We start from the raw sequence: 11661 nt of genomic DNA, 5'->3' as shown, positions 1-11661 counted from the left end.
TGCCCTGTAAATCAGAATTGCTGGGTAAAGTCGGCATCTGATTATCATTGCCCTAATTCATCTTGTAACAGGGGACATAAGAAAGAGATGGAAGAAGAAACAGAGTTATTCATTAAACAGAGCAATCACTGTTATCCCACCTTTAATTCCATTATATCTAGCTTCCAGATAGGTTTATCTTTCTTGCACCAACTGACTCAGTTTCCCTTGGGAAAGTGATGACACTCCAAAACGAAAGACAGTTTCCAAGCAGACAACAGTAACAACTCTGTGGCTTTTCAATCTTGCTTAAAGTAGTTACTGGGAAAAACGGGCAAATCTTTGAGAAAATTAGAAGGAATGGTGTCTGCCATTACCTGCATGCCAGGACTTCCAGTGTCTCCTTTCTCTCCTTTAATTCCTGGTGGTCCCTTGGATTAAAACAGAAGCACATAGTTAGGCATGCTGCAGCATCCTTTAAGGCAAACAGCATCCTGCTGCTCCACATCCACATCCCAGGTTGCTCCTGCTCTCTGTGGTGCTACGGGGTACTTTACAGCCACAACATGTGTATGGAGATTGCTGCCATCCCAGACACACACGCAGCAGCCTCCACTTCTGCCCCTTGCCAAGCAATGATGATCATTGCAAAGAAAAATGCCTGAATATTCCACTGGGCTGTTTTCATTAAAGGCACATTAGGGAGAGTCTGGACAAAAGCAGTCTTTTGCCAGAATGACTAAGCGCAGGGCCTCATCAGCATGAAAAAAGTGATCATCATCTCTCTCGTGCAGCTGTCCAGCTGTTAGTAAGGATGACGTAAATACATAGATCACGTTTTGGGGGCTTTATTGAGACACCCATTTCTGAGACATGTTCTAACTGCAAAAAGCAAGTGATAAAATAAGGCAGTGGAAGAAATCACATACCACAGGACCCTGAACTGTGATTCCTTGGGAACCTGGAGAGCCTTGTTGGCCACTAGGACCCTCTGGCCCTACTTGTCCAGGTGGGCCAGGTTCACCCTAAAGCCAAAGACATGAAAGCAAATATAAGGAAAGAAAGCAATTAGTGCCTGCTCTCCACATGGGTTGCACTGCACGACCTGGGTCAGCACAAATCGTCTACAGGATTCAAGATGAGGTCAGGACAGTAAGGGGATCCCTAGTAACCTCGGCTGCCTTTGCCTTTTAGGTCCAAGGTTTTGGTGCATCTTTCATGGGAGAAGACAGCAAAGCTGCAGATGGTGCTTTGCAAAGCACGATTCGCCTTTCCAAGCAGCAGGTCATTCCTATTATTCAAGGTGGCCAGAAAGCAAAGGGAATTGTTCCTTAACCCATGGCTGAGATCTGCATCCATTCTCATTCCTTCCCCAAAATCTTTCCCCTGTAACCATGCTGCTTTCCCAGATGTTATCCCACAGAAGGGGACCAATGGCCTGGTCTGGCTCTGCCCTGTGTTGATCAGTGGAGCAGTGAACACTTGCACCAGGGCTTGCTCCAGCCCCCAGGGTTTGGGGATTCAGACCCAGCCATTCCTTATGCTCACCTCAGGGCTGCTCCTGAAGGCTTTGTGTGGTTCTTGCTCTGCTTCGCTCCTCACGCTGCTCTGCCCCAGAGCAGTACCAATCTGTCTGGTTTGGAGGCTTGGCAGCCAGAACAAGCACAGCACAAAGACTGACCATTTTCCAGCAAGGCTGCTTTCAGAGAACATTGCTGACCACATACGTTGCATTAATTCAGCGCAATCAGGCTCATCATCTCAATTTCCAAAGCCCAACTGAGCATTTAATTAATAATAAGTGATCCCATCCTCCTCAGTGCGTCAGTCCTTAAGGCTCTGTTTGGGCTCTGCTTGGTGCAGTGAGACAGTCCCCAGCTTAAGGAGTCCAGCTCAGACCAGGAATGAACACATCCAGCTGCACTGAGGAGTCTGCACTCCTGCATCATATCTCCGACACAGCCTGAAGCAAACAAAGCCAGGGGCAGTGCTGAGTATCAGGACTCACCTTGGGTCCTGGCTCCCCCTGCTCCCCCTGCGGTCCTCTCCTCCCAGGGATGCCCTGCCAGTAGGACACAAAGCTGCCGTTATAAATATCATAATCTTTATTGCAGTGTAACCAGGAGCCTAGGGGACAGAAGTTGGTGAGCTTTGCTGTGCACAGTGAAGGATGTTTCCTGCCCCAGAGAGCTCGCAGCAAACGAAGACAAGAAGAAAATGAATCAAGTCATCCAGCAAATGTGGAAAAGGGGAGAAGAGAGGACAGTACAGCCCCTCCGTGACAGGCAGTGGGTACGCTGCACTCGCCATCAGCAGGGAGAGGTGAACTTTTAACCTGTTCAACCTCCTCCCTCCAACTCCCCCAGCAAATCCATGCTGAGACAATGAATGGAGAAGGGGTCGCATATGAACATGGGAACGGGAACACACTTGAGAAGAAAAAGAAGAGGTGCTCATGTCTACAACCATTTGGGACTATGTTGGTTTTTATAATATCATCCCGAGAGAACAGACACACGCTGAGATCAGGGCCAGCAACCAGCTCTGGGGAGCTGGCTTAGCTCTGCATCTGCATAACTGCTGGACGGAGAGCAGAAACCAATCTTCTGGCATGAGCCAATATCATGTGAACTTTTGACATCTTAATCTGAAAGTTTCTATTCTTGACTCTAAAAAAACAATGGATTTGGATTAAGAAGTACAGGCTGGGAAGCTATGGGAAAGGTGCTTTCAGAAGCTCATTTCAGAAGTCACCTGGACCTGGTCAAAAACACACATTAAGGACAGTGATAAATCCAAGGTGGGACATAGTTTTGCTAACTGGAGTTTTAAAAATAGCAACAAGTGCTCTTGTAACGGCAGCAAATTGCCAAGGGTTTAGTGGTATGAGGATAAGGTTACGTGTCAAAACCATATTTTCTCTAATGCTTAAAAGAGTCTTGCTCTTTAAAGAGTTGTACTGAGGAGATGTTTAAACCACAGGGCAATGCAAGCTGGTAATTATGCACTTAGGATATTGAAGCAAGCTGTGATAGTGGAGTGTGCTGTGTAATTAAACTTCCACCAGAATGAGCACGGAATTACTTTGCAACAAGGCACTGTTCCTTGCAAAGCATGGAACTGAATTCACAGTTAAACCATAGTAATGCAAAGGGTGATCTGAAACCTATTCACTTGAGCAAGGAGGCCAATGTTTTTTTAATGGTTATTTTCCAGGAGAAAAGCACCCGGAGTGGTTGAAATGGGGTGCTCTGGACAGGTTGTCAGGTTTCAGCTGCCTTGTGCAAATAAAATGTTTTTGCTCAAATTTCCAAAATGCAAACTTTTTGATAGCTGCTTCCTAGTGTTTAACTGGAATATTTCCTCCTGCAATTTAAGCCCGTGGTGACTCTCCTGCGTCCATAATGGATAGGGCAAAATATTACATTTACCCTTGTCCTGGTTTCAGAGACATGAAAATGACATCATATGGTATTGAATAGCCCTTTGGCCAGTTGGGGTCAGCTGTCCTGGCTGTGCCCCCTCCCAGCTTCTCGCTGGCAGGGCATAAGAAGTTGAAAAGGCCTTGACTAGTGTAAGCACTGCTCAGCAACAACTAAACCATCCGTGTGTTATCAACATTGTTCTCATACTAAATCCAAAACCCAGCACTGTACCAGCTACTAGGGAGAAAATTAACTCTATCCCAGCCGAAACCAGGACAGACCTTTATCTCTGAGCATGTTACATACTTAAGTACAAATATTGCTTCTCCCCCATTTCCTTCAGGGTTTTCTTGCAGGTCACTTTCACTGTAAAGAGAGAGCTTTGGGGACAGACAGAATTGCAGCTCCCCTTTCTCCTGTCCCACACAGACTCTTATAAGGTTCCCACTTAACACAGAAACCAGATAGGGAGGTTTTGTGGTTGTTTTTTTGTTGGGTTTTTTTTTTTTTCATTTACAAAGAGTTTCAGAGCCTCTGAACCACAAAATCTCTGCAGGTAGCAAGGGTGACCTGTCCTCCTCTCCTAAGAAGATTAACGTGGCACCAGGAACTGCTCAGCCTGTTCCCAGCCGCAGCTGTTGCACTGCCACCTCCCCGTCTCCCCATTTCATCAGCATCTGAAACCTCAAGGACACCTCTCAGCCTTGCCCTGGCACGAGGAGGACATCAAAGCTCCCTGAGATAGGATGAGAGGAAACTGCCTCAAGTTGCATCAGGGGAGGTTTAGATTGGATATTAGGAAAACTTTCTTCACCAAAAGGGTTGTCAAGCATTGGAACAGGCTGCCCAGGGAAGTGGTTGAGTCACCATCCCTGGAGATATTTAAAAGACGTGTAGACATGGTACGCAGGGACATGGTTTAGTGGTGGACTTGGCAGTGCCAGGTTAACGGTTGGACTCAATGATCTTAAGGGTCTTTTCCAACCTAAATGATTCTATGATTCTAAGACCTCGTGGGGCCCCAGGAATGTTATCCTCATGCTTGGCATGCCCAAACAACACGAAGCAACACCAGTGCATGCAATATATTTGCTTTCAAGGAACATGTGGAAGGGTGAACTTACAGGGGGCCCTGGAGGTCCTGGCAAGCCCGGGCGGCCAGAAGTACAAGAGCAGGCAGGAGCTAAGGTAGGGCAGGTCTCCTCGTCCCTCTGAAATGAAAGCAAGCCAAAGGGGCATGAGCAGCTGTGTAGCAAGAGCGGGATGGATCACAGGTAACATTTTCAGTGTTTCAAAATTCAGTGGGAGAAAAGCAGAAATTTTCTCTACTCCACTGAGAGATTTTTGTGAACAACTGAGTGCTTTATTTTTCTGCCAAATAACAAGTTTAGACAAAAAAATATGAACCAGCCCTGCCTGAAATTTGCATAACACATACTGCAAGAGAATTTTCTCCTTGCTAAGTATTTATACACCCCACAAAGCAACTTTCTGTGTTGAGAAGAAAACTTGAAAGGAAGAGCAGGGGGACATTGTGACTCAGGGCTGAGGTGGCAGCAAAGCTGTAGGACTGTCAGGGCTGCTGTCACAGATGAGTCTATGACAGGAGGGATATACCTTGCACCAGGATTTGCAGTTTTCTTTGCTTGTGAAACACAGGTTTTTTTCACTTTACCAAGAAACACACAGATGTTATTCCCAAGAGAAGAGGGGGGGAAAAAAAAAGGTTTCCCTCTTGAGTCTATCAAAATCATTTGTGGTGTCACTTCAGTGCCATGGACTTGTTCCATCATCCCCAGCTTCATGTCAATTAGCAGAGCGGTCCCTCTTGTCTTACCAGTGCAGGGAGATCACAGCATCTGTCGTCTTCTGCCCCTACGCTGCTGCACACAATCTGCAAAGACTGCAGCTGGAACTGCGGGAAAAAGAGTTTGACAAGAAAGTAGCATTGGCACACACGGTCCATCACCCAGTCTCATGACATTCAAGTGCTAAAAATAATCTTCGGTGATGATTTGACAGGACTCCTCCATATGGTCCCAACTATAATTGTGCCCAAAAAAGCCACAACATGAAAAGTACCCCTGGCTATTGAGTGTTTTACGAGCCCTCAGGTCTCGGTGTCTTGCTAAGCAAGTCAACAAGCAGCTTCACACCAGCAAAAGCCAAGTGTCCGATTTACTGACAGACCTGCAACAGCAGGCAGGCTCTCAAGTAATTGGGCTTCAGCATCACCAAAACGTGAAGGCAAACTTTACTTTGCTCCCCTTTGGGGCATGGAGCTAAGAATAAACACGGCAGCAGCATTTCCCAGGACAGATGTGATCACCTCCCAAGAAACCCCAACCTGTCTCTCTCACCACATCCTTCACAACTGACACATCTTCCTGTTCTGAGTAACAAAGGAGCACACGCTACACAAAGCCAAAGCAAAATAATGAGGCAGAGATTTTTTTTTTTTTCTTTCCTTGACACCATTTCTCATCTTTTTTTTCTTCCGCTCCATGCATTTAACAATGAGCAAGCTGTACAGCCCAGGGACTGTGACATGCAGCATACAGATATAGATGAGCCCCGCAGATCAAGCGGCATTTAAAGATATCTTAAATTAAATAAGGTGCTACAATAACCACTAATGAGACACTCTGTCTTCTCAAGGGCAGCAGAGCTGTGGAAGACATGAAGCTTTACTGGGCTTGAAAGGCAATGGAAGTAGGGACAGCACGAAGCTGCTCATTACTTAGCAGGATCCGTCTAGCTAAGCTGCTAGCAGGGAGAATTTGGGAGGGACAAGGAAAGCACAGATTCCTGCCTTGTTGGCCACAGGTTTGTGATGAAATTACTACAGGATTTATTTAGGAAACAAGTAAATACTGATTTTTTTAACAAACCACTGTCCCCTGGTTTGTTATACAGCTGACCCCATCTCTTACAGGCAATTCCAATGTCCACTTTTTCCCTTGTATATCCCAGACCTCTGCTTCTCTCTTTGCAGTTGGTGAGGCATATGGGACAAACTTTTTTTACTGTGCTGCTTTGAGGCAAGGGAGTTGTAAATCAACTGATGTGTTGTTTTCCCCTGGACTCCTAGATCTAAAAGCAGAGCCAAGGAGTAAAATCTTCACATAAGTCATGAATGATTTTCTACAGTCTCACTAGCGCATTGTGAGTGATGAACTTGCCCCTTATTCTGCACATATTTAACACTCCTGTTTTGTGGAGTAAGTATGGCAACAGACCGCGAAGTGATGGCATACACGGGCGTTTTGCCCTTAGGACCATGCACTGGGCTGTCACACGGCATGACACCGAGTCCACACTTCCCCTTATTCTTTCCTCTTGTAGGGAGCGGGCCCTCCGCAGTGCTGTGCGATTGCAGTAAGGACATACCCGCAGGCTGGCACCGAGTGTTTGGGTTGTTTGTTTGTTTTCAAGTAGCAGCTGACAAAGACCCTCTATACTGAAGATTATTTTCCTATCGTTTGCATGCAGACAGGCAAGCCCAAAAACGCTGGAGACTGAGGCGCATCCAGCCCCTTTGCCTTCAGTCACCGGCATTTCCCAGGATCACTCGGTGGGGGCTGATGCGCACAACCTTCCCTTGCAGAAGCAATTCCCAAACCTTCCTGTCTGCTTCAGCCTCTTAGTGCAGGATCTGTGCTTCCTTGGTCCTCAGACGATGCAGCCAGCTGAAAGCACCTCCAGGACACACTCATGCTGCTGCCTCTGATCACAGACCTCAGACAGAGGTAGGAGGCGAGGGGGAGAAACACCGCACTAGGAAAGCTCATTAAAATCACAGGGATCAGTGGGATCAGGACACGGTTGTGCGTCACAGCAGCATTTGGAGGCATTCAGAGCGAGAATGATGCGAGATGGCACTCCTCTCCATCTGCCCAGCTCCAAATTTAAGCCTCCCCGCTCTCCAACAGCACACGCCACTGGGGACTCACCGATGCAGACCCACTCCTTGGTCCTCTGGTCCTTGTCACTTTTCCCAGCATGATGAAGCCAGCCGTGGAGATGCTGCCGACGGTGTTGATAGGTTTCTCTGCTATTTTCTTACAGTCCAGATAGAGTTTGATCTTGAAGTGGCTCACGGCCACGTGCACCTGGGCGGCAGGTGGAAAGAGGCTGGTTGGAGCTCCGCGAAGAGATGGGAGAGTCTTTTAAAGACAGTTATGCCTTCTGCCCAATTCCCAGACTGCTGCTGTTACTAGTGGTGTGTTTTTAATGACCAAATGGATCAAGGGGGCTCAGGAATAAGTTTCAGTATATGCTGCGTCTGCTGTGCAACAGTGCACTTTTCCCTGATGTTCCCCTCGCCTTTCCTTGGGAGAAGCCTTTCTGGCGTTGTAGTATTAAATAATTCAGTTTTCAGAACTAGCCGAATAATGAAACTGCCTACAGATACCGATAGACAGTGCTCATTGCTCATTTGGGTGGAATACCTTTGCTCTGAGGACATAGACGGCCAACAAAACCCCTATTATGAGTGATAAGGTGGCTTTCTCACAAGGCTAGATTTTTTTTTTTCTTCCTTCCAGCACTAAATGGTCACTAAAATCCCAAATTCTAAAAAAAAGTTTGATTTTTCAGTTTTTCCTGGTTCTTAAGACTTCAACAAAAACCCCCTCAGTTTTGGAGTTTCTGGGGGGAAAGGGAAGCAATCAATATGTGGAAATCATACTTTGAACACGGGATTAACCTTAATTCTTTACGATCACAAACTTCAGCATATCAAATAGGTTTGCCAGTTCCCTAGCAATCTGGATGCAAAGCATTTGTATAATCACTCCTCACTTTGAACACTACACATTGATGGCATAATACTCTCAGACTGGAGTGAGATCGTGAGCCACATTTCTCCCTCTCTTGATAAGGACCTTATGAAAGCTCCCATAGAATATCTTCTTCACTTCCTGCTGGTCAAAGGAGACTTCCTGTAAATCAGCCTTGTAGTCATGATTGAAATAGGTCAAGGATTTCTTACTGGCTACAGGGAAAATAGGACAAATAACAGCTTAGAATTAAAAGAGAAATTGATTTCACCCACATACTGGACAATAGTAAATAAATAGGCTTAAATATGGTGAAAGACTTCCTATGTTATGATGAAATGCTTCTAAACAGTGGAAAAGAAAAAGAATATGTAGAAATAAAGAATATATTACAAGTAGAATAAAAATGAAAATACGTCTTTTAATTGCACTAGGAAGCATTTAAAATGCAAGGTTGGCAGCAACAACGTTTCCCAAAAACTGCCGCTGTATAACAAGAACATTAAAACTTTCCAAGTGAATACCAAACTGAGTTCTGCTGCTCACAGAAATGTATGCAAATACCTGAATTTAACATATTCAACAAGAAACCTTACGGTCAAGGTTAACACCAAGAAGGGGCTGGAAGTCCTCGTCTGTTACTTGCCACACAGCGAAGGGTTCCTTGGGGGTTTCGGGCAGGAGGCGCAGGAGGATGCTGATGGTGTGCTCGGGTGGGATTGCAAAGAGGTGGATGTCGCTGGAACGAGACAAGCCGAGCAAGCATCAGTGGCTTCAAGCAGGCAACATCCTACAGACGGGACTCATCCATCGTGTTTCTTGGGCAGGGTGGCCTGGAAAAGCTTCACCCAAGGGAGCTGAACACGATACACCGGGAGAGAGCTTGGCTCCTATTTTGTGCACCTCTCAGGCTGTTGAAGCCTGTGCTGACTGATGAGCCCTCAAGGGCCTTCCCCTCGTGCCAGGGGGGAGATCCAGGGGGGAACAGTCAGTGTCAGTCCATCACTGCCAGAGCCGCCTCAGGGAATGCCAAGACACAGCGAGTGCAGCCTTAATGCTTTTCAAAATAGAGCCCAGCAGTAGCTTACAGAACATCCCTGCCAGGCTCCAAAACACTCCCCCAAGTCTCCTCTTCAAGAAGGAGGAATTGTCGCCATGTATCATGGGGCAAATCTTTAGGCCTTGGCAGAAATCAGAATCAGCGCCCTTCAGGGATAAGCACAGAGCCCACAGAAATGCCCCTCCAGGTCCCCACGTCCCAGCTGCAAAATTTAGGCTCAGTGCTGGAACTCATGACCATGCAGCGATGACCGTCAGCAGCTGCTGGCACGACCCAGCTCCCTCTGCAGCCGCTGCCAAACCCGTCAGAGCACACTGGGCAGGAGCAGCAGCAGCGAGAGGATACAGGGCAACGAGGAAGGTCAAATTGGTTATGCCTGAAATACATCTGTAATCTGAAACAGGATGCATTTGCATGGGCATATACGCAAATCATCAAGCATCTTTTCAGGGCTGATTCATAAATAATGCCAGATTCTTATTTCTCTCTCTGTTTCTGAAGTAGTAATGTCCTTGGAAAGGCATATGTACCAGCTGAACGAAAGAATTTGCCCATCATTTTCCGAGTATTTAGACCAAAGAGTTCTCTGAATCTCCCCCACTCTGTTTACTCTAAGAAGCTTTGCTTCTTTAACTAAGATTAAACTGAGCCAGTGCCTCAGTAATTAGGCTTTAAACAAAGTAGTACTGGATTATAAATCATTCCTGATTTATAATCGTAAAAAATGAGTGAGGTCATGGGAGCTGCCTGGCCCTGGCAGGTGAAGCGGTGGGAGCCTGCGGTGAAGCTTTGTACGCAACGAAACAGGGTCAAGTCACAACCCAGAGTCAGTGGTTATTCCCTCTCATCAGTACAGACTAAGCTGCAGAGAGCAGCTATGAGACAAATATTTTCTAAAGCAAAGATCTGTCTCCAAAGCAGAGATGTTGGGAGAAGGGATTGAAGATGAAAATGTGACCTCAAACCGCCATCACCGAAGTGTACATGGCTGTGGACAGAATGCCTAAAGAATGGTGCAGTGTCCATACGACATGATCCTTATGTCCATCACAGCAACTAACACTGCTGGAAAAAGTGATTTTGTAAAATGGAAAAACCTCACTATGAACATGTTTGGCTGCACAAAAGATATAATGAATATAATGAATTGTGTCCCCTTAACTTCTGCATGATGTATTCCATACTCATCTTGAGGAAAGTCAGAGGTTAATTTCCTAATATATCAAGGAAAAATACTCTGGCATTCTTTTCAGTCTACCTATGGTTTGATTTAGCTCATCATCTTTATCATTTCTTTTTGAAGTTGCCAGTAGGGCTGCATCATTCATCCACAAATCAGTGATCTTCCTTTGCTGTGAGCATAGCTAATGGGTATGCACGAGACCGATGATGAGGATGACACTGGTCATCCTCTGCTCCCACCTGGTCCTCTGGGTGAGCTGAGTGTCTTTGAACAGGGTGAAGGTACGGGAACCGCTGAATACAAATGGCTCCATAGCTACGCCTTTAAGGGAGGCGTATTCCTTCTCTACTAAGCCAAAAGCTTCCATCATGTCAAACCCTGGAACAAAGGAAAACAGGAAAATAAGTGGTTAGAAAAGAGTGCAAAAGAAGCGTGAGTGAAGAGCGGGTAGAATTAGCCTCTAGCTAGCACGGAGAAGGCAATAGGAGAAAATGCCATAGCAACATGGACATCAGCTAGGCTGTGCAAACTCTCTAGAAACCTGGAGTGTGCTCCACAAGTGGGAGCCAAGGGAAACGGTTTGTGTCTGTACCCTCTGTACAGATTTGCTGTAATCTCCTCCTCTTGGAGAAGAGTAGACTAAAGATGGAGACTTTCACAATTGTGTTTTCAAATCTCCAGAATGAATAATGAACGAGAAAGAAGTTACTCCAACAATTTCTCCTTTTCAACTAGATGCAAAAATATTATCTTCAAAAGACATGGAATCCATCCAGTAATTGCTAGCAGAGAGAGAATTATTTCTGCTCTGAAATGCCGTACATGTAAGAGTCAGAAAAATTAAGAAAGAACTTCAAAATATGAACATTTCCATTTCTATTTTCACAAGACACCCAGGGGTGACCTGCCTTATGTGGTCTACACATTCTCCCCTGACATTGCCTCCTTGGCTCGTGCAGCTTCATTTTGCTCTCCCAGCTCAACATTAAAGCTCCGAGTCTTTTTCTCATTTCAGTTTTCTGTTCAGTAAGACAAGATCTTGCAATTGGGATTCTTTTTTTAGTTTATCTGAGTCTGCAGCAGGCTGGGATGAAGGAGATAGCTCGTTCTTTAGCAAATGGAAAGCCTACAACTTCATTACAACACGGTCCTTTCAGTCTGGATTCCCTCACCCCTTCACCGTTTACAATCTTCTGCAGTTTCTTGGCTTGAGTCATTGTTTTGCCTGGGGGG

At 45.9% G+C, this 11661-nt stretch overlaps 1 protein-coding gene across 1 annotated transcript in view; it reads right to left on the bottom strand.

Annotated features, from left to right (window-relative positions):
• COL20A1 (collagen, type XX, alpha 1) overlaps positions 1-11661 on the bottom strand; it is a 55566-nt gene that overhangs the window by 12624 nt on the left and 31281 nt on the right. The window contains exons 22-31 of the mRNA XM_009326892.1: positions 10668-10806; positions 8782-8924; positions 8291-8400; positions 7358-7516; positions 5242-5319; positions 4529-4615; positions 1988-2041; positions 909-1004; positions 357-410; positions 1-4 (exon numbers count right to left, since the gene is read on the bottom strand). The exon at positions 1-4 is cut by the window's left edge and continues 65 nt beyond it. Of these exons, the coding sequence (XP_009325167.1) occupies positions 1-4; positions 357-410; positions 909-1004; positions 1988-2041; positions 4529-4615; positions 5242-5319; positions 7358-7516; positions 8291-8400; positions 8782-8924; positions 10668-10806 (924 nt within the window). The remainder of the gene's footprint in view (positions 5-356; positions 411-908; positions 1005-1987; positions 2042-4528; positions 4616-5241; positions 5320-7357; positions 7517-8290; positions 8401-8781; positions 8925-10667; positions 10807-11661) is intronic.

Source organism: Pygoscelis adeliae, unplaced genomic scaffold (genome assembly GCF_000699105.1).
Source record: "Pygoscelis adeliae isolate BGI_AS28 unplaced genomic scaffold, ASM69910v1 Scaffold286, whole genome shotgun sequence".
In the NCBI taxonomy this organism is placed as follows: Eukaryota; Metazoa; Chordata; class Aves; order Sphenisciformes; family Spheniscidae; genus Pygoscelis; species Pygoscelis adeliae.
This window is presented reverse-complemented; position numbering and strand designations above follow the sequence as displayed.